The sequence below is a fragment of the Mus pahari genome, chromosome 6 (assembly GCF_900095145.1).
Source record: "Mus pahari chromosome 6, PAHARI_EIJ_v1.1, whole genome shotgun sequence".
In the NCBI taxonomy this organism is placed as follows: domain Eukaryota; kingdom Metazoa; phylum Chordata; class Mammalia; order Rodentia; family Muridae; genus Mus; species Mus pahari.
The window spans coordinates 91,649,762-91,676,427 of NC_034595.1; the positions used below are offsets into that span (position 1 = coordinate 91,649,762).

Genomic DNA, 26,666 nt, shown 5'->3' on the forward strand with positions numbered 1-26,666 from the left:
CGCCGCCCGCCCCGTGTGCATTGTGCGCCCCGTGTGTCTCCCGCAGCCCGGCGACCATGCCCAGGAAGAAGGGGGCGGCCTGGGAGGAGCCGAGTTCGGGCAACGGCACGGCGCGCGCGGGGCCCCGGCGGCGCGGCGGCCCCGCGGGCAGGAAGCGCGAGCGGCCCGAGCGCTGCAGCAGCAGCAGCGGCGGCGGCAGCAGCGGCGACGAGGACGGCCCGGAGCTGGACGGGGCCCCCGGCGGCGGCAAGCGCACGGCCAGGCCGGCGGCGGCGGGCAAGGCGGCCGGCGCGGCCGCGATCATCACGGAGCCCGAGCACACGAAGGAGCGCGTCGTGAGTGGGGCGGGCGGGGGCGCGGGGCGGTTGGCGGTTTGGGGGGGGAGGGGCGCCGTGGGGTCACGCCCCGCCCCTCCCCCACGCCGCGCGGGGGAACTCCGGGGAGCCAGTCCCGGGCCGGGGGAGGGGGGGACCGGGCGTGCGCGGCCGCGCGGGGGCTGTCAGTCCCTCCCTCCCCCCCCCGTGCGTCCGCCCCCTTCCTCCCCCCACCCCCGCGTCTCTCCCTCCCCCCGGGGGGGAGGGGAGGGCCGTCCGCGGGGAGCCGCCGGCTCGCGCCGGGGCTTTGAGGTTCCCGCCGCTGCGGCTCGGGCGCCCCGGGGGGGCGGGGCCTGGCGCGCGGCGCGCATGCTCCGTGGGAGCCCGGCGCGGTCGGCCCGGCCGGTGCGCGCGGGGCATGGTGGGGGCCCGCGCGGCGCGGGCGTGAGCGCGCATGCTCCTCGGAGGCCCTCCCCCCCCGCCCCGGGGCTCTCCGCCCACCCGTGACCCCCCCGCGGAGCGGCGCTGGGCTTTGTCTGCCTCGGGTGCCCGCGGCATGGGGCCGGTGGGGGTCGGTGATCCCGGGGGGGGGGGCTCCGGTCTGCGCCGTGGAACTCGAGCTTTCGTGGGGGCGGGGAGAAAGCCCCGCAGAGCCAGGCCCAGGGTCCGCTTGAGTCTCCGCCAGAACTTTGTAAAGCAAGTTTTCGGGGGTACACCCCTCTTCCCCCTCCGCCTCTCTGCGGGAGATCACGTTCTCTGTTAACACTAAGAAAGAGATGGAGCTTGACCCTCGGAGAGTGTCGCCCATGTTCCCAAGGGTGTTCTGCAAAGGTGGCAAGGGGGAAGGGAGCTGCCCAGGCACGCTAGGAGAGGTAGAAGAGTCCTGGCCATCTTGCAGAAGAAGAAAGGGTCCCACTAGGCATGCAGGGAGAGCCCTGCATGAGGTAGGCTCGTCAGGTAGACCGGTCTGTCTTAGAGTATTGGAAGGGCACTCACAAGCTGCTCTCCTATTTCTTGCCTAGTGGGTTTGGACAAGTCTATAAGATGATAGGGTCTTTGCTGTATCGAGTTGTCATGAAGTTTAGGAAAGCCGTGTGGAGTTGGATTATTTTGTGAGTGGAAAAAAAAAAAAAGATCGATAGGACATCATGACTGCTCGTAGGGGTGACAGAGGAGAGCATTTGTTGTGGATTAAACGGAGACACAGGCAGGGACATCTGGGAGAGGTCTGACCCTGAGCCTGGTGAGGAGGAGGAGGGACAGGAGGAACCAGGTGCAGGAGCCAGCCAGCCAAAGAGGGGACCAAAATGAGTTCTATAGGGAAGAGTAGGTAGGGGAGAGGGTGGCCCAGCCCGTGGGCCGGATTAAGTTTAGCGTAAGGGGCGGGGCCATGTCTGCCTGGAGGGCCTGGTAACAGGTACTGTGAGGGGTGCTGGGAGGACTTAGTTACCAGTTCTGCTTTGATATGTTAAATAGTCCCCTCAGCTCTTTGTCCCGGTTTAGAGACTTCTGCCAGGGAGGGCCCTGGTGAGTTCCGTGGTCTGCAGGCTGTTAACCCTCTCTGGGATGCACGGGAGTGGAGTGGAGGAGGGGCGCAGAGGCCTCTGTCTCCACGGGTCTTGTATTGGAGTTGGCACCTTGAGTCCTATGAGGCGATGCCATGTCTGAGAGGAGGCAGTCCCCTGTAGTTTGTGCTTGTTCTGTGTGTACAGTTAACTTGCCGTATCTGTGTAGAACAGGAGCTTAAAAGGGCTTTGTGTCCATCCCCTTAAAGCTAGGGGGACTATCACACTGTAGGACGCCACGCTGGTCAGTTAGAGGGTCATTGGATAGGTGACCCCAGGGGCCTCTGGGGATCCTGAAGGTACTTGCGGTTGCACCTGGAAAGTGTGCGCCTCGAGCGTCTGCCCCTGTTAGGGTCAGGTTGAGTTTGGTTCAAGGTCAACAACACAGCCTTGCAGCCAGGTCCATTCTCACGAGCCTAGGCCACCAGACTGCCCAGTGTCTCTGGCCCAAGGGCTGTGGTCTCCCTCTGATAGGCAGACCCAGGACTGTGGCTGCAGTCGGCCACTATCGTGGATATTTCAGAAAGCTACTTAACTTGGCAGAGTCCAGTTCCTCCCCTGGGGGAGGCTCCTCTGCCAGTGTCTGGGCCTCCGGCCATCACTTTTCCCTTACCTTGAACTTGAAGTTGTCTTGGGCTAGGGGAAGATGAGCCATGTGTTCATGTTGAGGGGCAGAGTTGTCCTGCTAGAGTTAGGTGTGTTGTTAGGAAAGACAGTCCTTTAAGAGCCGATTTGTGGAAAACGAGCCTTCAGTCTTGTCCTATGATACTCAAGGACCTGAGGCGCAGGCGCAGGCATCCAGCTCTGTGTTAAGTCGGGGTTGCTAAGGTTTCATGGACCCTGCAACACAGTGTTGGTTCTTAGTGCAGTGGGAGGAGGGTTGGTAGGGATGGTTGTTGCCAGCATCTTGCCCCTGGTTCTCCTGGTCCTGTGCATCATCAGTCTCCTAAATGGATGTGTTTAAAGGTGGACTGTTGGCCTCACTCAGGAAGTGTGCTTGGGTGGTAAGTCAGAAACTGCCATGGCCAGGAAGCCCCAGTTTGCTGATTGGAGACACTTGGTGCATGTTCTGCCCTGGCCACTCATTCCCCTCCCTCCCTCCCTCCCTGTCCATTCGTCCGTCCTTTTGATGCTGGGGACTGAGCCCCCATTTGTTCATTGGGATCACCTCTCCCCCCATAAGGCCAGCAGGCTTATGGGATAGGTTGTTGGTAGTCTGGATGAGGGGTTTGTTTGGACAGGGGCTTGACTGAAAGTGAGTTGAATCGCACTAATTAAACTTTGTATTCCATAAGGAGAGGGGAGAGTTAAGCTGTGGTAGGATGAACAGTTGGGTTAATAGCAAACAGGCTGTAGGTGCTAGCAGTGGATACAGTGAGCTGTGAGAACGGGGTCCGTGATGGAGAAGCTGGGGCCAGGGTAGCAGTTTGTGTTCTTCATGGGAAGCCAGGCAAGGTTGTCCACAGATCTCTTTTTCAGAAGGGCGGGGCTTTCGTGTCCCTGCCTATCGGGCATCGCGAATTTGAGGAGCCACTGGGGTGGCAGTGGATATTGGCTACCAGCATCCTGCATCCTGCCCAAACCCGTGGCCTGGTGGCGCTCAGGGATCAGAGTGACCACATCACAGTGTTGGTGAGGGTCGAGCTTGGGAACCTCCGAGCTTCTCTTCCCCTCAGAACCTGCTAATGCAGTGCTGTCGGGCCTGGGCTCATGCTGTTGTTGGGGCCTCTCCCTGTGTTTCTGGGGCCCTTTCAAAGTGCAGACCTGAAGAGTAGAGCGAATGTATGTGTCCATGCACAAGTAAGTGTGGGCCTACCGAGGGCCCAGCGCCTTGGGCTGAGGCTGGTAGAATATTCCAGCCACACCTGCCTTTCAACAAAGGAGAAGGAGGGGAAAATAGGCTCCCATCCCGTTCAGGTAACCTGAGTCTGGCCCCACACCCCACAGGAGGTCTGAATAATTGAACTGGGTGGCTACTCCATCCTTGTGAGGCCTGGGTTGGCCAGGCAGGTCCTGGAGCTTGATCCTGGCCTCTGCCTTTTGGACCTGACTGGAAGTAGGGGACACCATGGAGGTCAGGTTGCCCCCCACCCCCCCAAAAAAAAGTGTGCCTCTGGGGACTTGTGGGATGCATTGGGTGTGTTGGGACAGCCGACCAGGGGCCATTGTGGGGGTGGAAACTATTGGAGCTGCGGCCACTGTTCAGGGGCAGGTGCGCAGACTGAGCTCATCACCCGTTTGTTTAGCTGCTTTTATTTCTCATGTATCTGCTCGCTGTTCTGGGGGTGGAGTCTAAGCCCCTGCCCAGGCTAGACCTAACTAGCCCACAGTGCGCGTCCCAAAGAGCCCGCCTGCTTATTCGTCTGACATACTTGCGTACGTGTGTGCGCCTGCTCACACCAGGTGAGTGCAGACGCCCTCAGAGGCCCAGGGGTGTCCGAACCCCTGGAACTGAAACAACAGCCGGTTGTGTGCCAGTACTTGATCTGGGTGCTGGGACCTGATCCTAGGCCCTCTTGAGCAGTGAGTGCTTACCTCGTGTGCCATCTCTCCAGCCCTGCGGGGTAGATTATACAGATTAACACCAGGCTAGGATATATATATATATATATTTATATATATTTATACACACAGTAAGACCTCATCTCAAACAAAGCAAAAAGTCTGTTTCCTCAGATGCGCACTCTTTTGTTTCCATGGGTCTTGAGGATTTGAACTCAGGTCATTGGGTTTGTGTGGTGAGTCCTTTTACCTCACTGAGCCATATCAGGAGCCCACAAATGTAAGTTGAAAGGAAAGAAAAAACGTATTTTGACATTTAATCCAAAGCGTGCGCACATGCGCAAGCGCTGATGATGTGGTGTGACCCACAGTTACTGGTGGCCTTTGAGATGTTAGATCTGCACAGGTAATCAAGGCGCAGCGGCTCTGATCTCTTTCTGTGTAAGAAGGCTGAGAGTTGAAGTACCCTGACTGACAGGTATGGTCGTAGGCCTGTAGTCCAGTGCTGAGGGAGCTGAGGCAGGAGGACCACTGCGATTGAGAGGCAGTCAGAACTATATAGCAAAATTCCTCTCTAAACATGGTGGGGACAGGGAGTCGGGCTCTTAGCTGGGAGCTCTAGTGTGGGGGCTCCGTGACCAGCGTTGGATGGACCCATGGAAGGCCCTCTGCCTCAGACCCTGCTGCCCTGCCAAAGCTCTGCCCGTCCTGTCTTACCCCCTGGTGAAATCAGGCTGTAATTACCCCTTCTGTATTAAAAATCTTGTTACTGTGGGCAGCACACAGGACTGAGGCCGTGGTAACCCTGCAGAGGTGATCTGTGCACCGGGGTGCTGGTAGTGGGGGCTGTGGAGCTGGCCTGGGGTGTGAGGCTCCTTGGTCTCAGCCTGGTGGGCTGGTCTTGTGCATGACTCTGTAGCATGGAATCAGAGCCCAGCTCCACTTGGCTCAGTGTTGGTGCTGAGCTCAGACTTAACCTGGGGAATTCTGCGAGTGGGCTTGAGGTCATCTACCTTGGAGCATGTGATGGAGGGTGAGGGATTGGATGGGACCTGTAAGCAGTGTGAAAGCTCCCACACAGAATTATTTTAAGCCAGGTGTGATGGTGCACACTTGCAACCCCAGCTCTTGGCTGAGGCTAGAAGATGTGCGTGCCAGGTTAGTCTGGGCTGCGGGAGAGCCCAGCTCTTTATTTCATCAGATAGCTGTGGAGTGCCAGCAGCAGCCTTAAAGCTAATTCTTGGTTTTCTCTCTCTCTAGAAACTTGAGGGGTCTAAGTGCAAAGGGCAACTTTTGATTTTTGGGGCAACCAACTGGGACTTGATTGGACGGAAGGAAGTGCCTAAACAGCAAGGTAAGGTAAACTATGGGGCCAGTGGGGTGCTGGCTCCGCCCACCAGGTAGGAGTTCTTGGGGTTCATGGACATGAGCAGAGAAGGCCCTGGGAATTGCTTGAGACCACAGAGCCGCTCTGGGGAGGATGCCGCAGTTGAGCCGAACCTGGTCTCCCTGCACGTCTGCCTTCATAGTCTGTGTTGCTCAGGGAAATGGAGTCCTTAGACAGCCACGACTCCCTGAGTCCAGGAGATTTCCTTTCACTACCAAGAGGAGGCCAGAGGTCCCAGACAATTGTCAGATGTGGTGGGCAGAGATGTACAGGCTTGTCATAACTCAGCAGAACACGTACACCGTGGCGAGCAGGGAACAGTCCCACCTAGTAACCTGTGTCCAGCTGCCTGTAGACATGGGTGCCATCCTGAGGGGCCCCTTGGACAGAAGAGGGTTGGCTCAGTGCCACATTTTATGGCTCTTGATTTTATTTGGAAACACGCCCAAAGTACTTGTCGGTGAACAAATATTTGAACACGGCACACCCTAGCACCCAAACCTGGGGGCCTTGGCCTTCACCCTGCCCTGGGAAGACGGCCGTGGATCCTGCATGGGACAGATGGGGCTGACCAGATGCCGTCCCTTTGAGTGGAAGATAGCCATCTTTCACCACAGCCATGGACAGCAGTCCTGAGAGCAGAGTGGCCACACAGGCTCTTGCTGTCTGCTGTATCCATTGCCCTGATAGGGCAAGGACGCCCTGACCTGACTGTCACCCTCTGCTTCCGGTGCCCTTGGAGCTGTGCTGCCGCCAGTCCAGAGCAGACCCGGGGTAGTGGTGGTGTGTGTGGGTGTCTCACCTTCCTGGCCCTTCTGCCTCCCGGTCGGTGTGAGTGGTATCACTGTTAATTGTAACGTCTAGGCCTGGCCGTGCGGCCTGTGTGGCCTCTGCCTGGAGCTGCTAGGTGGCAAGGTAGAGGAGGGGATACTTACTTCCCGCCCTGTCTGTTGGACATTCGCTGCTCTCTGCCCTGAATGTAGCTTGGTTTACATGGCCGCATGGGGTCCCTGCTGTAGCCTATGGTGAGGGCTGGGTCCTGGGGGTCTGGAAACCATGGGATTAATGTCTGCCAGTCCAGCTCTGAAGCTGAAGCCACTGCCAGCTTGTGACTGTGACCTGTGAACTGAAATGAGGGAGAGGGTCCCTGGAGTGGGAAAGATATCCTTATGTTATTGTGGCTGATAATGGTGCCCTCATCAGGGAGCTAGGTGTTGGCAGGAGTGCTGGAGAGCTGTCCCCCCACCCCCGGGCCAGCTGGTTCAAGAACCAGGCCATTTCTTTACTCCAGCTGGTGCCTGGTATAGCTCACAATCCTGAAAACCACTAGCGGTTGCTTGGTTGTCCAGAGTGACGGGCATGCCGTGCTGCCCGCCTTTCCTCCCTGCCTCTGTTGTCCTTCGTGATTCAGGGCTCATTGGGGCTTTTCAGTTTTAACAGCCTGTGAGGCCAGCTTTCAGTTCATCCCTTGGAGTAACGGTGCTGTTTGGTTCTGTTTTAAAGTACTTTTCAGCGGGGTGGCTGCAGGGTTCCGGGGTGCCCTCTGATGCTAGGTGCCCTGGTGCGTTGCAGGGGACTGGGAGGAGGGGTTTGAGTGCTGCTGGTGAGGAAGGCATAGAGAACAGACCCTTCGGGGGTGACCCGTGGGAAACCATTCCATTAGTTGCCAGCAGGCTGTGTGTGAACCATCTGAATTGTGGCTAGCTTCTCAGGTTGCCCACAGCTGCTGTTCTAGAGGTGAAAGAAAAGCCACACTCCCGTCTCAGGGACGTGGGAGTGGCACTTGTGAGGCCTGTCACGGTGGAGGCAGTTAGAGTAGGTGGGATGCACATTGGAAGTCCAGTGCAGAGGATGTGGTCCCCAGCTAGGGAATGAAGCCGGCCTGCAGCCCAGGCTTCCTGGGTGTGGGTGGGACTCCGCAGGGGTGAGTGACAAAGTCCTCCAAGTAAGCAGGTGGTTCTGGGGGTGGGGGCGGCGCACTGAGCCCCACTGAGAAAGAACTTTCTGGTAAGGGGAAGTTTGGGGCACAGTCAGGATTCTGTGTCACCCCAGATGGGTACAGAAAGGCCAGCCCTGCCCTGTAGTGTAGGATTATAGGGCTGAGGAGAGAAATTGGCGCCATTAATGTAGGTATACTTGTGTCCCTGGTAGGCTTCTGTTTTTTGCGACCCCTGGTTGATACGTTGGGTGTTCCTCATGTGTTTTGTGAGATTTGATTTGCATTCTTCCCTTTGCAGCTGCGTACCGCAACCTTGGTCAGAATTTGTGGGGACCCCATAGGTATGGGTGCCTGTCAGGAGTCCGGGTGCGAACCGTGGTTTCGGGCTCATGTGCTGCCCACAGCCTCCTCATCACCACAGAAGGGAAGTTGTGGAGCTGGGGTAAGTGTGGTGGCTAGTGGTGCTCGGAAGTGGGCTTGAAGGGACGTAGAGTTACCTGGAAGAGGCCGTCCATCTTCTGCCTGGTCCAGACTGTCAGTTCTTGCCTGCCATGTGCATTTAGGGGCTGACCCCGGGCCCTAGGCTTACTTGGCAAGTCTTTACCCATGGATCATCTCCCTGGCCCCTTCTCTGCCTCCACCGTGGTAAATGTTTTCCTGAACTTGAAGCAAGTGTGATCTTTCTGATGCTGCCACCCCTCTGACCAGCCGTCTGTCCTTGTCCTGCTGTCTGTTCACCAGCCATTGTTCTGCTTTAGCTCCTGTGCCCCCGTGAGGTCCGAGTGCCATCACTCACGGTTGCCCCTGGCTTTTGAAGCTGGCATGTTTTGTTACAAGGCGTGGTGGCTGGGTCCCTGTGGCCTCGGGTCAGAGACTGACTGGGCCTTTGTCCATGCTCCATCCCTCCCGAGAGTGTCTACCTCCCTTAGGCAGACTCTCTGGTGACTCAGCCGTCTCCTTCCCAGGTAGGCCAGGAGGTGCTGACTCGGGGCACAGGCAGCTGGGAAGTTGGCTTCTCCATTTGTTTCTAGCCTTTGCCTGGTTTCTAGTTCATATGACGTTTTTATTTTGGTCTGTTTGAGCCTTTTTAAATTTTTTTTTTGTTTTTAAATTTTTTGAGCTGCTGCACCAGAGTCCAAATATATTAACATCTGCCGTCTTCTCTGCACTTGGCTAATTTTATAATTCTGTTGGAAAAAAATCTCACAAGTGTGTGTGGCCCAAATGTACCCTCCCCGGCTTCGGGTGACATACCAACATCTGCCCCAGTTTTGTATCTCCGCGTTGGTGTGGGCCCTTCTGCTGCTGTGTCCTCAACGTTGGCCATGGCCTTTTATGTCAGTGTCTCCAGCTTGAGAAAGCTTCTCTGTCCTCTCCCTGACAGCAAGCGTCTAGATTGCATCTCAGGGCTGACCCTGTGACAGGAGTGAGTCCCCCAGAGTGAGGGAGCTCCTGGGGCAGCAGCTGGGCTGTGGCGACCAGCCAGGGGTGCCACGAGTCCACTGCCGGACACTTGGTGGAAGGGCACAAGAAGGAGCGGAGCGGTCCCTCCTGAGCAGGAGGCAGGCAGAGTGCTGCCGTGCTGTGTCCTGACGCAGATGCAGGAGCTGCAGCCGGCCTGCCTTCACTGAACTTGGGGCACGGCAGGCTCCTCTTGAAGCCAGCACCTGCCCAGTGCTGGCCCTGGAGCCAGCCCCGCTTTCATTGATTCTCTCCTGGGAGAGCTCTCCTTTCCAGGGAGGCCAGTCACTGTGGTGCTTGCCCCCTGCAGGGCGTCAGGGCTCAGCTGTCTGTCTGTCTGTCTGTCTGGGGGGGGTGAGTGGAAACCCATCTTGCCTGTGGTTCTTTTCTTTGCAGCCTCCTGTAATTCCCACGTCGAGTTACTTGTATGCTCTTCTGGGAGGGCCATCCTAGGGTTCCTAGGGATTTTGTTTTGGACCTACGTGGGATTTCAGGACTTGCTGTTCTGAGACCCATCCCTTGTCCATCCTAAGCCGGATCAGGGCTCCCTAGGTCTTCAGTGTGTTATGAAGGCCTTCACAGGGACTGGTCCCTACTTGCATTCACATGTCTCCAGCTCTACAGAAGGAGGTGGTCCTGTGGGCAAGGGACTGTGTTAAGAGCAGGCCTGCCCCTTGTCTTGTAACGGTTTGTGTGTGTATGTATGCGCATGCGTGCAGAGATAAGTAGATATGATCAGTACTAGGTGCATCAGATTCCCTGAGGAGAAGGGGACTGACCCCCAGCCCCTACAAGGAACGGAACCTGTTCCTGGAGCTTGAGGCCTGTGGGGGTACCCGGGTCACACCGAGCATTTCCTGGGGTAACACGGTGTATTGGGATGGCCCTGAAGCTGACCACTTACTGTTGGGATTGTCAGGGTGGTTCTTCCGTGGGGCCACTCCACGGGGAGAGTAGCTGTCGGGTGTGGAAGGTTTGGTTTGAGGATGAGGGTGGGGACCGCCCAGCATGCCCAGCATTGCTTACTCGGCCAGCCGTGGTCTCCTTGCAGGTCGGAATGAGAAGGGGCAGCTGGGCCATGGTGATACCAAGAGGGTGGAAGCCCCCAGACTCATCGAGGCTCTCAGCCAGGAGACAATCGTGCTGGCAGCCTGTGGGCGCAACCACACTCTGGCCTTGACAGGTAAGAAGGCAGCTCCTTTCAACTTAGTAAGGCTCCATAGATTGTCTGGGAGTGAGTGCCTCAGCCAGTGTCAGGAGGGCGATGCCTGGTGAGTTAGCTAATTAGTTAGTTAGATAGTCAGGCGGTTAGCTAGTTAGCTGATTACTTGCTGGAAGCAGTGAGAGGGCTGTGGTGACACTGGGAGCCCAGACCAGGGTCTGTGAGTGGCAGGGCTCAGCTCTGCTCTGCACTCTTGTCCTTGGGATGGACAGACACATGCCCCATGGTCGTCCTGCTTTGATCCTGATCCAGTTGAAAGCATCCGCCTTTCCGTCCTTTCTTGTCCTGTTTGTCTCTCCTTCCAGATACTGGATCTGTGTTTGCCTTCGGAGAGAATAAGATGGGGCAGCTGGGCCTCGGGAACCAGACCGATGCCGTCCCAAGTCCTGCTCAGGTACTAGCAGGGTTTGAGAAGTGGTGCTTTGCAAGGGAGAGTGAGGAGAAGAGAAGCCCTGCTTGTGTCAGCCCAGCAGCGGGGATGCAAGGCTCTCCTCCCTGCACACTATGCCGACCTATCTTGCTCCTGAGGCCAGTGCGGGGCAGGGGGGTTAGTAGCTAAGTCTTGTAGTTGTGAGTCCTGCAGTGCAGTTGGGTGGTTAGTATGAGCCAGGATGGGGTCCCCTGGACCACCAGGTTCAATGCTGCTTTTGTCTGGGCCTCAGTCTGGCCTTTCCCGGGTTCTGCATTTGGTCTCTGACCCTGTGCTGTGGGACCAGGCTGTCACTCTCCTGCCCGCCCGTTGTCTTTGTTCCTCCTTATTTGAGCCGGTTCAGATCTGGCTCCTTACTGACAGCTTTGGTCTGGGGGCAGCCTGAAAGCCTCTAGTTGGGGCTGATAGCAGTGTGAGCACCGGAAGTGACCTATGGGGTCACCGGATGACAGAGAGTTAACAGGGTTAACAGTCTCAGCCTCTGCTGTCCTGGCAGCATGGGGGTCACCAGCAGTTAAGAGTCCTTGTAGTCTAAGCTTTGCGATGCATAGCCACTCGGGTGGTAGGTAGCCCTTCTGAACTGTGGAATGAGTCCACTGTTGTGAGCAGCTGTTGTTTGATGCCAGGGCCCACTGAGGAAGAGACTGGTGGAGCTGAAGTTGGCTGTCTTCTCTTTCTTTTCAGATAATGTACAACGGGCAGCCAATCACCAAGATGGCCTGCGGGGCCGAGTTCAGCATGCTGATGGACTGTAAAGGGAACCTCTACTCCTTTGGGTGCCCTGAGTATGGCCAGCTGGGTATGGAGGTCTCTTGCTAAAAGCTCTGTAGTCTAGCTGTAAATGTGGGGACGCACGCATGGTACAAGTGTAATTGATCCAGATCGCAGCGGCTAGCCGATAAGTGCGTCTCATGCTCAGCAGAGCCGTTTGCCGGTAACCAGGAGGTTACAGGGGTCACTGAAGACTTGAGGACTGAGTCTGGTTTGGAATCCATTTGTGTCAGTCTCAGGCAGAAGGACAAAAGCCGAGTCCCTTTCATCCGGTTTCACGGATGTCCATGAGCCTTTATTGGAAGTGAGAGTTACATAAGAGGGGGCTGTTCTGGAAATCCTGGCTAGACTGGCAGCTGGTGTGTCCTCAGCTCATCCCTCACCACACTGGACTCTGCTGCACAGAGCAGAAGAGGTCAGCAAGCCTGTTAGAGCTTACCATGCAGGATCTCCATTTTCCTTTCCCCTCGGACTCCCAGCCAGTTAGTTCTTCCCAGTGCCTTCTGCACGAGGTGAGGTGTGGGCGCCACCTACTGGTGATGGAACAGCCTGCAGCAGTCCAGGATCTGGGTTGCTGGGTCTCGGCGTCATTAGAAGTGCGCAGATGGGAGCATATAAATAGAAGCAGAGCATTGCACTGGCCATAGACTGCAGGGAACAGTGACTCTGTGGAACTAAATATACCTCGCGTCAGAGTGAATGCGAAGGACCGGCCCCTTACACATGCACGTCCCTGCTGGTTGCCAGGGAGTTCTCAGGCTGTTGGGTAAACGGTTTCCATGGCCACGGGCGGGCCTCCTGCCAGGCCCAGGCCCAGCACAGGAAGTGCGTTTCTGTCTTCTCTGCTATGTGTGCAGCTTCTCTGCCACCCTCAGACAGGCATCTTGCTGCAGCCAGCCTGTTTGCTTTCGGGAACTTGATCTTGGCGGTAGGATGGTATTCATGGAGTAGCACTGTCTTCTACTGAATTCTTGTTGACATCTACTAAGGAACCTGGCTTTACCTGCATCTACAGACGCTCTCATTCCTTTCACTTTGAAACAGGCTGGCACACACCTGTGGTCCCAGCATCTGGGGGCAGAGGCAGGACTGTAGCAAATTGGAGCCTAGCCTGCGTTGGGTTACAGGCCAGCCGGGGCTGCAGAGTGGAAGGTTGTCTCCAAAGACAAACAAGAAGCCTAATCCCCAGTTCTGTTCTTGCCTCTAGCAAGCACGGGGAGGGGCCGACAGGGTGCGTGCCGTGCGCTGTAGTGATAGGCTGTCGGGGACTGAGGGTGTTCTGGGCTGAGAGCAGCCAGCACCCTGACTACTGGGTCTGGGCTGGGCCTCCTGGCTTGTTTTTGTTTGTTTCTTGGTTCTATTTTTTTGTTTGTTTGTTTTGAGATAGTGTCTCAGCTGGCCTAGAACTTGCTATGTAGACCAGACTGGCTTCGAACTCTGGGATCTGCCTGCTTCTGAGCACTGCAGTTAGATGTGGGCCACCAGGCTGTGCCCATCCTTGCTTGGTTTTTGAGACAGAGTTCATGTAGTCAGAGCTGGCTTCAGATTTCCTGTGTAAGGATGGCCTCAGCTTCCTGCTCTTTCTGCCTCTTCGTCCCAAGTGCTGGATGTACTACCAGTGCAAGAAGGCAGAGAGTGCTGGGTCCTTGGCTTGTGGTCCGGTAACAGGCAGGCTTCATGCCGTGTTGGGTTAGATCATGCCTGGCATGTGCCAGGCTGCCCAGTCTGTAAGGACTTCTCACAGGCTTTGTGAAGTCCAGATTTTTATGTCCTGATCTTGTCACCCTTTCCCTACTACCGGTCCTCCGAGCTGCCCACTGTTGTGGCCTCAGCCACAGGAGGAGACAATATTTTCCTTTGCTTCCCAGTCCTAAGTCACTGTACTATGGCATAGGGGTCCTTGTTTTATATGCATTTTTATTTATTATATGTAAGTACACTGTAGCTGTCTTCAGACACTCCAGAAGAGGGCGTCAGATCTTGTTACGGATGGTTGTGAGCCACCATGTGGTTGCTGGGATTTGAACTCTGCACCTTTGGAAGAGCAGTCGGGTGCTCTTACCCACTGAGCCATCTCACCAGCCCTTTATATGCATTTTTAAAGGATGCCCTGTATTATGTACCAGCTCGTGAGCAACCGCACAGGCTGAGTCTCTGGCTGGGGGCAGGGTGGTGGCATGGGCCTGGGCCTTTTGTTTGTCACTGACGGCCTGTTGTGCTTACCACAGGGCACAACTCAGATGGGAAGTTCATCGCCCGGGCGCAGAGGATAGAATATGATTGTGAGCTGGTGCCCCGCAGAGTGGCCATCTTCATCGAGAAGACCAAGGACGGGCAGATCTTACCTGTCCCGAATGTGGTGGTTCGAGATGTAGCCTGTGGCGCTAACCACACAGTAAGCCTTGTTTCTTTCTCAATGACCAAGAGCCGTGCTGGTATAGACTGGTATCTCTTACTCAAGCTATGTCATTTGGCTGAGTCTCCTGTCCAGAACTCCTTTCCCCTGCAGACAGCATGCAGACATGAGTATACACGGATGTCTGCGCCCTGCCACTAGCACACAGCACGCATGTGCTGTCCGTATGGTAGACAGTGCCTTTTGCTAGGGTGTGAGTGGTTGGCTGTTGAGGGTGTGTCCTTTAAGGCCATTAGCAGAACAACTGGAAGGACAGCGGTGGGGGGAGGGGTTGCCCTTGACCCTCTTTGTTTTAGCAGGTGCACGGCGTTTACCACTCACGGGTGCTAAGTCAGAGACACTTTTATTCCATGTCAGCCTTACAAGTCAGGGACCATCACATGCTGAGCCCTCTGGTTTGGTGGTTTTAAGACCAGTTCTGACTGTGTGGCCCTGGCTGTCCTGGAACTTGCCATATAGACCAGGCTAGCCTCAAATTCTCTGCCTGCATCTGCCTCTCTGGTTCTGGGGTGTTGGGTGTTCTAGCCCTGAACTGTGCACCTTCCGTCCCATGCTGAGCTAGCTGGTTACGTATACACAGGCTTTATTTGATGTGAAACGTCAAAGACAAGAAGACAAGACAGGTTGCAAACAGCTGGCACATCTGTACCTGCCTCACCTGTGTGCACCTGTGGCAGGCAAGCACAGAGAGGTGGCAGCAGCCTCCCCCGTTTCTGCAGTTTCGACAGGATTGCCACAAATGGCCATTTGGCCTCTGCATTTAAAGAGAGAAAGGAAGATCACACCCTCATGAAGGGAGTGCACGCCGGCTGCTGCTGGCTGCCATATATGTAGGCTGTGGGACTTGGGTCCTCTCCTTTGCCGGCTGCTCCTGTCCCGGATCCTTTGGTCAGAAGCAGTGGCCCATGTGTCCAGCCTGTGTCTCCTCTCTCTGCAGCTGGTCCTGGACTCTCAGAAGCGAGTGTTCTCCTGGGGCTTTGGTGGCTATGGCCGGCTGGGCCATGCTGAACAGAAGGATGAGATGGTCCCTCGCCTGGTGAAGCTGTTCGACTTCCCGGGGCGTGGTGCAACCCAGATCTATGCTGGCTATACCTGCTCCTTCGCTGTCAGTGAAGTGGGTCAGTGCCTGTCCCTGTCTCACTTCTTAGGTCCCCGCAGTTCGAGCCAGGTGCAGGGGTTTCCTCCTGGGGACAGCTGTTCCCACAGGCCCACAGCCATGCCTGTCCCTCCCTGGCTCGTCCTCTGCAGTGTCCTTTTAAGCAGCTGTCCCTCAGCTTGGTGTTCTAAGATGCTTGTTTGCCACACTTCTGTTTTGCGTCCTTCCAGGTGGCCTGTTTTTCTGGGGGGCCACCAATACCTCCCGGGAGTCTACCATGTACCCGAAAGCCGTTCAGGACCTCTGCGGCTGGCGGATCCGGAGCCTTGCCTGCGGGTAAGTGGCTGGATCCAGGGCACGTGGTGTGTGCCTGCTCTGAGGGCCTGTTTCCTGAGGATGGCTCTGTGCCTGCGGATTCTGGGTCTTCCTGGCTGGACATAGGCGACACCAAACCCCCACAGATGGGGGAGGGGGAGTTCAGGCTTGGTAGGCGCTAGGACATAGGTGACACCAAACCCCCACAGATGGGGGAAGGGGAGTTCAGGCTTGGTAGGCGCTAGGACATAGGTGACACCAAACCCCCACAGATGGGGGAGGGGAGAGTTCAAGCTTGGTAGGCGCTAGAACATAGGTGACACCAAACCCCCACAGATGGGGGAGGGGGAGTTCAGGTTTGGTAGGCGCTAGGACATAGGCGGCTCTTTCCTTCTTCACAGAAAGTAATTTTGAACGTTTTTGTTTGGGGAGAAAAAAGCAGAAGGTGGCAGTTTTCGCTCAGCTCGGAGACTGTAGGCTTTTAATTTGTCAACATGCTTGAGGGGAGGGGACTTACTGAAGGACACCTGAGCCACCCAGTACTTACAGATGACAAATGAGGATGTGTAGGAGTTAGCTTAGTTACTGCTTCCTGTCCTTGTGACCCTGTCTGTCCCCCATTCCAAAGGATCTCCCTCTGAGAGCCCCAGGACCCAGCTGGGCAGTGAGGCCCTGGCCTTGGTATTGATCTGAAACAAATGTGGCCGCTCACACTGTTCTGAGTTAGCATGGAGGCGGGTGTGTTCACGCTGTGCAGGGCTGTCCTGGTCTGGTGGTGGTGACAGCATCTGCCTGTTTGCAGGAAGAGCAGCATCATCGTAGCGGCCGACGAGAGTACTATCAGCTGGGGTCCGTCGCCAACCTTCGGGGAATTGGTGAGCCACAGAACGCCTGGGAAGAACTGCAGACGGGAGGGCGGTGTCCTTATCCACTAAAGACTGTCCCAGCAGTGGGCTGGTCACATTTGGTTTTAAGTGTTAAGACTTGTCCTGGCTGGCTGCTGGCCTTGCTGTAGAGAGGTTGGCAGGCCACAGTGACAGGACGTGTCCCTGTGGTTGGGACCCATGGTCTATGCTCGCAGGAGGCAGTGTCTTAACACTGCATGAGTTGCCCTGATTCCTGTGACCTCCAGACTTTGTGCTTCATAGACAGACAGGGCCATGTCCTTGTGCTCTGTGGATCAGTGTCCCTAGATCAGCCACACAAGTGCCTGGAGGGTTTTGTTGTTCATTTTCTCCAAGTCGGGTCACTAGTTTGTTCTCAGTGCTAGAGACTGGAATAAGAGCGGAAGGCACCGCCCTTGCTTCTTTCTTACTGTGCAGCTGTCCTGTCCATAAGCTCTGTGCACTTGAACCTTTGTAAGGCGGCCAAGGCTGGCTTGTGGGTGGGTTTTGGGTATCTCCTGTGGCCAGGTTCACCCTCAGTGTGGCCTAGCCCCTTGACTCTGTTTTGGTTTGGTTTGTTTTGGTTTGGTTTTCACGGCAGGGTTTCTCTGTAGCCTTGGCTGTCCTGGAACTCACTCTGCAGGCCAGGCTGGTCTTGAACTCACAGTCTGCCTCCCAAATGCTGGCGTTAAAGGCCGCTGGCCCTTGATTTTCCTACTTTATCTTTTTGGGAGTAGAAGTTTTCTCATTGGGCTCATCAAAGCAGGACTGTCCTTGTCCCTCAAGCTGTCACTGACCTCCAAGGGACCCCTTGTAAAAAGCAGAGAGACTATGGCAAAGGGACTGTGGGCCTTCTGCTTCTGCTTTCTCAGAGAAAGATGGATGCTGCATTTTGTTTTCAAGATAGCAACTCAACATGTAGCCCTGGCTGGCTTGGGACACTGTGTAGATCAGGCTAGCCTCAATTCACAAAGGTCCGCCTGCCTCTGCCTCCCAAGTGCTGGGATTAAAGGTGTTCTCCACTACACCTGACTGATGGATAGTTTTGGGGAGCCATTAGAAATGGTCTTTTGACAGCCTGGACTTCATGGTAGAGTGTCAGGAATAGTGACTTATGGGCCAGTCTGAGCCTCATAGCAAGACCCTGCCTGCTTCAAAAAAATTGTTGATCTTTGGGGGCTGGAGAGATGGCTCAGCGGTTAAGAGCACTGCCTGCTCTTATAGAGGATACAGGGTTAATTTCCAGAGCCTACATGGTGGCTCACAATTGTGTAGGTTTAGGTCTAGGGGATCCAGTACCCACTTCTGGCCTCTGCCGATACTTAGCACTCGAGTGGTACACAGACATGCAGGCAAAATATCCAAACAGAAAAAACAATTTTTTTTTTTAATGTTTTAAAACACTCCTAAACACAACTTTGCATCATCATGGATTTGGGAAGCCTTGGCCAGGAAGGTGCGCCTGGAGGAGTTGAACCAGGGGCAGGACAGGCCTTGGGACCTGTCCTTGGCCCCATGCTCCCAGCAGTTCTTGGCCACTTGAAACTCCTCTGAGGTTGTCAATGACAGCTCCTTCCTCCTGGTCAAGGGTTGTCCGGGCTGCTGTGTGTCGGCATGTCTCAGCATGTTGGTTATGATTGTGTGGGTCTGACTGCAGTGGCTATCAGCACCGTCACCAAATGCCTGACACACTTTGTCTTGTAACGCACAGTTGGCTGATATGCCTGGAAAATTGCACCTCCTTGTGTTGGAACATGCCACAGGCCAAGTTTCATCATTGCTTCTGTTGTGTGTGTGTGTGTGTGTGTGTTTTTCTTTCTTTTTTTTTTTTTAAGATTTATTTATTTTATGTAATTACACTGTAGCTGTCTTCAGACACTCCAGAAGAGGGCATCAGATCTTGTTACGGATGGTTGTGAGCCACCATGTGGTTGCTGGGATTTGAACTCTGGACCTTTGGAAGAACAGTCGGTGCTCTTACCCACTGAGCCATCTCACCAGCCCCCCCCCTTTTGTGTGTGTGTGTGTGTGTGTGTGTGTGTGTTTTTCGAGACAGGGTTTCTCTGTGTAGCCCTGGCTGTCCTGGAACTCACTCTGTAGACCAGGCTGGCCTCGAATCGCCATTGCTTCTTGTTATCTCTGCAGGGGTACGGGGACCACAAGCCCAAGTCGTCTACTGCGGCCCAGGAGGTGAAGACTCTGGACGGCATCTTCTCCGAACAGGTGAGGGCCTACGCCTGTCCCCGCTCGCTCATCATGTCTGGGGGTCACTGCTGAGCCATTGGAAGGGTGTCGCCCTCAGCAGGAGAAAGGCAGAGGAGTGCTGGCCCGTCCCGGCAATGTTCCTGGTGCTGTGGTCACACTGCCCCTCCCCTCACACTGAGATCCTTGCCACTGGGCCAGGACCAGGGACCGGTCTCTGAGCAGATAATACATTCTGGCCTGTGTTTGGGGCAGGTACAATGGAGAGTTCCACCCCAGTGAGGGCTCTGAGCTTCCTGCAGGCCTGGGAAGTGGGGCTTGGGTGGTCCTAGTCCTGAAACACCAGTGTCGAGTGGGGAGGGAAGGCTCAGTTTCCCTCCATGTTGGACCCTCATTGAGCCAGGCCAGCGTGTGGCGTCTGGCATACATGATACGGGGTGTCTGCACTGCTGACCCTGCCTGGTTCCCACAGGTGGCCATGGGCTATTCACACTCCTTGGTGATCGCGCGAGATGAGAGCGAGGCTGAGAAGGAGAAGCTGCAGAGGCTGCCCGAGTACACCCCGCGCACCCTCTGAGCAGGCCGGCCCCCCCGCGTGGCAGCTGTCCTTTCCACGTGCACTGGGACCAGAAGTCAGACAAGGCATTTAGGAAGCAAACGATGACCAAGGGTGCATTGGGTTAGCCTCCCTGAGGCTCCGTTTCCGAGCGATTCAACGTTAACTACCTTTTTCTGTATGCTTTCCAAAGTGTTTTTCCCTCAGTGTTTGATTAAAACATTTGCTCATAGCCAGCTTGCCTTTCTACGAGATAGGCAGGCCCTCTGAGCGATGTAGGTTTTTTTATTTTTAAGTTGTATTTCTTTTCTCCCTGCCCTGAGTGTCCTTGTCCTGCCCTCCTATTCCAGCCGTGATGAGCATTGTGATCCGAGTGGGTGCCACGTGGGAGAGGGACTGCCACTTTCCCAGACAGAAACGGCTCTTCTAGGAACCAGCAGCCGCTAGGCCAATCCCTGGTGGTCGGTCTCCATCCCGATTCCTGCCTGCCCGCTTTGAGAGACCCGGTCACTTGCTTGTGGGCCCTCCCACTTGCCTCTGCCACCTCCCCTCCTAGTTATTCCTGGCTTGCTGTCTGCAAGGCCCATGTGGGCCTTTTGGCCGAAGCATTTGTAGAAGCAGCCATCTTCCCCCTGGTGGGGCATTGGGGTCTGTGTTAGCCATTTGTATCTACTTTAGCTCTCAAGTCCAGATGAGAATAGAGACTGTGGGGTACGGGGTGGGCAGTTAGAGGTTGGTCAGCCAGCAGTCAGATGTGTCCTCGGTCCTCTGTGGCCCTCTGTTGCCGCCTGTGTGCTTTGCCTGTGTGCTCCTGCTGTCCCTCTGCCTGGGATGGCTGTCCTGCTCTGAGGCTTGGCCACTCTCGTCCTGGCCTCGATGTTCTCTGGCCACTTGCGTTTGCTTGGCTCTAGTACCAAATAGTTGGGATTCTCGGTGAAATCCCCTGCCCCACGTGTGTGTCAGTGCAGATGCTGCGACTGTCACCACGCCCCCCCCAAGTGCCCTCTGCCGAGCCCGTCCTGGTATTGACTTTGTGGCTGAGTTCCGAGGTGCCTTTCCCCGATCCTCCTCGCCAGGCCCGAGTATGGTGGCAGCTCTGGCTGGGGCCTTGGTTTCCAGAGGGTCTGGGCTGGTGTGACTGCTTTAACTAGGTTTAGTTCATGGTGCTTGGGAGAAGGGGGCTAAGGATGGAAGTGGGGTGGGGGGGTGGGAAAGTCAGTTCTGGTCTTGAGGTTTATGGGTTTGCTTTTGCTGTTGTGCCGCTTGTCCCCATCTCTGTGTTAAAATGCCAAAAATGACCCAGTCTGTTGCTTTCCTCTGCCCCAGCGCTTCACAGCCGCTCTGGCTTTGCAAGGTGTCTGTCTCGGCCAGTGCTGCGGCCTGCCGGGAAGAGTCCCGAGTTCTCACTGTCCCCGATCTGTCCAGCAATAGTCAGCCCAGAGGCAAGCTCCTGTAGCGGCAGGGCTTCTGCAAAACTAACCTGCTTTGTCCAGGTCACCCCAGACACCGCCCCTCACATCATGTGCCGGACGGGAGCCGCCCCTGCTGGTCTCTGTCCAGAGAGTGCAGTGGAGGGTCTGCTCCTGTCCTGGGAGGTCTCCTGCAGTTAGTTGTGTGGTCACTAGGAGGATTGAGGACACAGTAGCCCTGAGCTGAGCTGAGCTGGGCTGGGCTGGGCTCATCTTCCAGGGAGCCAACCTAAAGCCAGCAGTCAGCTGCCCTGACTAGAGGCCTACAGTGGGTGAGCAGAAAGTGTTGCTGAGTAGAGAGCCTTGTGCCCGGCCACAGCCCCCTCCCTATAGGCTAAAATTCTCACCGAGCTTTCCCATGGGGAACTCTAGGACAGGAGGAAGGCGGGAAGCCCTGGGTAGGAACCACTCTGGCTGCCCAGGGGTTCTTGAAATCTTCTGGTCATCCACAAAGGGAGTTAACGAGGATGGTGGGATTCGGTTGAAGGTGCCTGGTTTAGTGCTGTTAATTGTCTTATTTTTTTTTTTATATCTATATTTCTGGGAGTAAACATTTTAAATAAACGGCGTCATTGTTTACTCTGCGTTGGCTTTCATGTTTCCTCTTCAGTAGTGTGGAGTGTGTCCCCAGCCCTGTGCGCGTGCCCCGGAAGAGTGACCAAAGAGAGCTTCCTGCTGGGCTGGAAGGGTGCAGAGGGCCACAGGCACGTGGGGTAGTGGCCAAGGGCTTCCCAACCAGGGTTGGACACAGTCCCGAAACACGCATGGTCCTAGCTTAGGAGCTGGTTTTTGTGGGCGGGACAAAGTCTTGTAGCCCAGGCTGGCCACCTTTCTGGTGTCTGGCATATGTGAGGTGTTCAGCCCTAGGTTAAGCATGCTAAGTGTGGCTGGCTGGTGACATTCTTGCATCTCAGTACCTGGGCAGTTAAATGAATCCTGACCTACAGTGCTCATCTGGCTACGCCCCAGCAGTTTAACATGGCTCTAGCTCCCTACTTGTGAAGTTTCTTCCCTCGCTGTCTGCTCTGACCTCTCCTTCCCCTGGCTGGTGGAGAGTCAGAAGATTCTTGACTAAAGCATTATGATGCCTTGCCTGTACTGAAACAAGATGTGGGGGCAGAGAAGACGGCATTTGAATAACACATGGATAACCTTTACACAGTGCACAAAAACATGTCTGCAGCCTGCCTCTGCCTACCGAGTGCTGGCAGTAAAGGTGTGAGCCATCCCACCCACATACGTGTAAAATTGACCCAAGGTGTTCCAAGACTTGGGCTCTGTTGGGTTTTGGTTTTGAATGAACAAGCATTTTCTGTCTTACATCTACCCGACCATATGAGCAGTCTGTCAGGATGCAATCCTACCAGGAGCCAGGAGCACTTGTAATGACACAACCTCCAAACTTCACACTCGTCCTTTCTGCCAGTTGCCCACCAGGGGGCAGTGTAAGGCTAGCCTTTTAGGCCACAGGACTGTTGCTTGGACTGATGTCTCCGGGGCTACTGCACATCCTGGCCGCTATTTCCTGTAACACACGGACAGTCCTGAAGTCAGCTCACTGTTCTTCCTGTTTTGTAGAGGAAAATAAGTTGTAGACAGGCGGTGAGCTCAGTCACAGGGAAGGGGCTGGGTGGGCAGACCAACCCTGAGAGGTTCCAGTTTGCCCTGGTCACCTTCCAGGAGCTGAAGAGACCCCTTCTTTCTACAGCAAAGGCTCTCAACCTTCTAATGCTGAGACCCTTTAATACAGTTCCTGTGCTGACCCCCAACCATTAAAATTACATGGCTGCCTCGTAACAAATGTGCTATTGTTACCAATTTTTAATGTCAATACCTGTGTTTTCCAATGGTGTGTGGAAGGGTCATTCAGTCTCCGGGAGGTTGGGACCCACAGGCTGAGAATCACTGTTTTACAAGTTGTCCTTGCAAGGTCTGGGTCCTGCTCATTGCAGCTATGTCTGGAGAGCCAGCAGCCAGCCTCCCTGGCCAGTAGTCATTAGCAGCTCCTTAGGATGAAGGGGGTGGGAGTGAGGGGCATGGTCTGCCATCGCTTACCCTTGTTGGGAAGGTAGGTGCTGTCGGGTCACATGAGACTCTGGTGGACTAGTGTTGGAGAGGCCCAAGGCTCAGCCTTATCCAGTCACTAGACAGAGTGACCATAGTTCAGAGTCAGCAAGGGTAGGCAGAGCCGAGCCTGTGATCTCCCTGTTTAAAGCTTTATGGCTCTGCGTGGGTTTGCCTTCATATGCAGCTGTACCATGTGTCACGGGCTGCCTGGAGACCAGAAGATGGAGAAGCCCTCTCGTGGGAGTTTATAAATCCCCTCTAATCTCTCTGGCAGATAGCAAGGAACTCAACCTGAAGCTCTAGATTCTAGAATAAAAGACACACAGCCCTCTATTTAATATGCGTTAAGCAGCTCGGTGTCTGGGCATTTCTAAACCTCCCTGTGGCTAACACACCTTTCCCTCCAGTATCCCTAAATTACTACTTTGTAAAACCTATATTCCATTTTGGCTGCCCGGACCCAGGCCACACTCCCCAACTCTCACGTATTGTCCGTCTTGTACTCCTCACATGTGATCCTCCCGCTTCCCGACACGACATGACCATTCTGAATTCTTCCCTGGGTTCCCTGGGCCAGGAAATCTGGGGTCCTGCCTCTGTCTCCCTACCCAGCCGTTGGCTTCCAACAACTTTATTTGCCAATCAGAACCAGCTAGGGACCGGGACCCTCAGCGACTTACACATAGATGTGTGGGTTCCCCATAATTTTGGGAGCCAGGTTAATACAAGTAACGAACCAATCCACAACAGAGCCCCTGGAATCACTGATGGTCACGAGCTGCCGTGTGGGTCCTCTGGAAGAACATCTGCAGATGTTAACCACTGAGCCGTCCTTCTATCCCCTAAGTGTTTCGAGGATAACCAGGCTACCGGGGCTTGGCGCTAAGAAGTGCCAGGCTTGTCATTCTGGTGAAATGCTTGTCCATCACACCAGGACACAACCAGAGTACTCGGTTACACCCCCACTGTCAACATAGGTACATGCATGCCAGCCAGCACTGAAGCAGAGGCAAAGAATTATTAGCATTTCAGGTTTTGTGTTTGCGTGTGAACCACACGTGAAGATGGGAATCTGTCCTACTGTGTGGGCCCCAGGGGTCACACTTGGTTGCCAGGCTTAATGGTCTTTGCCTTTTGAGTCATCTCTTCAGCCCTCTACATAGGGAGTTCAAGGCTGGCCTGGGCAACTTGAGACCCTGTCTCCAAAGGGAAAACAAAGCAGACTTTCTGGAGGTGGAGGGTCACATATGTGAATTTGGATTGTCAACTTACCTAAATCACCCTCACGCTGGCCAGTGTTGCTCCAAGTTGTAGCTGGTCCTGGGACGGTCTCCCTGCCCAGCGGTCTATTAGCATTGACTTTATTCTAGCATCTTACAACCAGGCTGAGCCCTTCCCAATCCAGGACAGGGAGGCACGGAACCTTTAGTCAGATACAGCGTACATTTCCCCCCCACGGAGAACAGTATGTGAGTCTGATGCCGAGTGACCACTGGCTTTGATAGAATTAGCCACTCACAAGCCAGACCCAAGAGGCTATTATGAAATGGAAGTATCCAGTTTTAAGAAGCCACGTGTGTGGGTGTCTGATAGCCAGGCTGTGGAAGATTGATGCATCAGATGTCCCAAGGGCCACGCTGCTAGAGCCCAGGGGCCTACACCCAAGCTGAATCTGCTAGGGTCCCTGGCAGGGATTTGGTTGGGGACCTCAACAGAAATAGGCAAGTCCCCCAGAAAGAGCCCTGCCAGGACAGGCAGGTGCTTGCCCCTCCTGGGCTCAGTACTCTGGCTCTAGGGATAGATCTGGATCTACAACCAACCATCCAGGAATGCAAGCAGACATGGGACTCGTATCCTCTCAGTCCCATGCCCTCAACGTTGGAAGTCACCGTGTGTGTCAGGGTCCAGCCTGAGAGTAGGGGCCACAGCCATCAAGTTCTCTGCAGCATCAACTGGCAACTTGGATTAAGTACAAGTGAGCAAGAAACTGCATTGTCCCCGAAGCTGGGACATCAACCCCACCCCTATCCCTGAGCAGGTCTCTCCACCGAGTAGCTCAAAGTCACCAAACGGCTCCCCCAGGCCACCGCTGTTCAGTCACACTGTTGTGGATAGGGAATCAGGGCAGGAAACTTCTGCCGGACAGCTTGGGGTAAGGCCCTTCACCCCTGGCTCCATCAGACTGCCAGGCCACATACACCACCATCTACCTACAATCCTTGGGGGGGGGGGTTGTCATTGCTGGCTCCAGACTCTGCTCTACCCCTGACTCAAAGGATGAGAGCCACTGTTTTCAGGTTTGCCAAGGACAGTAGGAACCTACAGACGTTGTAGTGGCTATTCCTGGTTGTCAACTTGACTATCTGGAATGAACTACAATCCAGAATTGGAAGGCTCACCAATGACCCTAAACTGGAGGCTGGGAGATAGAAGTTTCTGACCTGGATCTTGGTATGGAGATCTTGAGGCATAGTGGCTATGGATTCCAGAAGATTAAGACAGGGAGATCTCCGAGTTCAAGGTGATCTGGGATTAAAGGTGTGGTGGCACACACCTTTAATCTGGACTATACCTTCTGCTGGNGACCATATAAGGACATTGGAAGAAGGGAGTCTGGCTCTCGCTCTTTCGCCTTCTTGCGGTGTGGGACTCAGCAACTGCTAGACCCCTTGGACTTCCATTCACAGCTACTACTGAACCATTGTTGGGAATTGGACTGCAGACTGTAAGTCATCAATAAATCCCTTTTCTATATAGAGCATATCCGTTAAGTTCTGTGACTCTAGAGAACCCTGACTAATACAGAAGTACCCGACCCTAGAACCCCGCCGCTGTTACCAGCACTGCTTGACACAGGCAGTGAGACAAGACACCTGCTCCAATGGCGACTGCAGGCTTTGAGAGGCCAGCTGCCCGCTAGCAGACCATCTCTGCTTAGACCCCGTCTGTAGGGGCATTGGGGGTGGTCCCTCCCCTCCTCTAGCCTGAGGCTTATCTTAGCCACGCCAAACCCAAAGTATTTTGAGTTCAGCTATACATTCAGAAGAAACGGTGACTCAGGGCCCCAGCCATCGCAGGATGGGGCAGATTCCCTCAGCAGCAACCCCTTCTGCAAAGTAAGGCAGCGTAAAAAGAAAGATGCATCTAGAATACCATGCTTTATTGGCTCTGTGGCAAGTTTGTTTACACACACACTCTTTTCCCCTCTCCCCTCCAGAAGTGTCAAGCTGGTAGATGTGAGAGACCCTAACTCCCAGCTCTCCGTCCCTTCAACCCAGTGCAGCAACAACACTCCCACCTACTACCGATCTATGGTAAAGGCCATCCGCACTGGGGCAGACTGGCCATGCCAGGGCCTGGGGTTTATGGAGTCATCTTCCACCACTTGAATGCAAATGGCACCCGGTTTATGATGACGCTGGCACAGGCGTCCCCCATGTTGGCCAGGTAGCAGTCAAAATCGTCAATGAAGGTGCACTTGAGACCCAGGGGCTCCAGTAATGCACACACTTTCTCTTCTAGGCAGCAGGTGCCCTTGATTTGGGGCCCAAAGGGCTTGGGGATCCCAAGGTTCTTGCCCAACACGATTATCTGCAGCTGTTGAGAGTTAAGATCAAACAGGGATCAGTCCTGAAAAGCTACCCCGCCCTTCCTGGTGGGTGGTGGGGGTTAGGGACATAGAATTAGGAGTAGGGAAAACCCACATATCACTCCCTAGGGTTGGCCAGACTGTTAAAGCCTGTGTGTGTAGGCATCGCTCACCAAAAATCAGCCTCGGTGGAATCAGTCCGTTTGCTTAGCTTTCCAATGTGTGCCAATGTTTCTCAGAAAACCTGACCAGCAGTTACCCTTACCACACATCCTTCATCTCTAGATTTGTTGCTCTGGCCTTGTCTCTGTGTCCTATATTCCAGTCAGCATTTAAGAATGCCTGCCTGGGGGGCTGGTGAGATGGCTCAGTGGGTAAGAGCACCTGACTGCTCTTCCAAAGGTGCAGAGTTCAAATCCCAGCAACCACATGGTAGCTCACAACCATCCGTAACAAGATCTGACTCCCTCTTCTGGAGTGT

General features: G+C 54.9%; 2 protein-coding genes across 2 annotated transcripts in view; one reads left to right on the forward strand and one right to left on the reverse strand.

Annotated features, from left to right (window-relative positions):
* The window catches only part of Rcc2 (regulator of chromosome condensation 2), a 21,919-nt gene extending 806 nt beyond the window's left edge, over positions 1-21,113 (forward strand). The window contains exons 2-13 of the mRNA XM_021200382.1: positions 47-335; positions 5,642-5,735; positions 8,006-8,149; positions 10,220-10,351; positions 10,696-10,784; positions 11,505-11,619; positions 13,820-13,986; positions 14,945-15,125; positions 15,334-15,439; positions 16,221-16,293; positions 18,448-18,525; positions 18,977-21,113. Of these exons, the coding sequence (XP_021056041.1) occupies positions 57-335; positions 5,642-5,735; positions 8,006-8,149; positions 10,220-10,351; positions 10,696-10,784; positions 11,505-11,619; positions 13,820-13,986; positions 14,945-15,125; positions 15,334-15,439; positions 16,221-16,293; positions 18,448-18,525; positions 18,977-19,081 (1,563 nt within the window). The 5' untranslated portion in view covers positions 47-56 and the 3' untranslated portion in view covers positions 19,082-21,113. The remainder of the gene's footprint in view (positions 1-46; positions 336-5,641; positions 5,736-8,005; positions 8,150-10,219; positions 10,352-10,695; positions 10,785-11,504; positions 11,620-13,819; positions 13,987-14,944; positions 15,126-15,333; positions 15,440-16,220; positions 16,294-18,447; positions 18,526-18,976) is intronic.
* A 4,846-nt stretch (positions 21,114-25,959) lies between these two features.
* Padi6 (peptidyl arginine deiminase 6) overlaps positions 25,960-26,666 on the reverse strand; it is a 15,758-nt gene continuing 15,051 nt past the window's right edge. The window contains exon 16 of the mRNA XM_021201222.1: positions 25,960-26,193. Coding sequence (XP_021056881.1) covers positions 25,960-26,193 — 234 coding nt within the window. The remainder of the gene's footprint in view (positions 26,194-26,666) is intronic.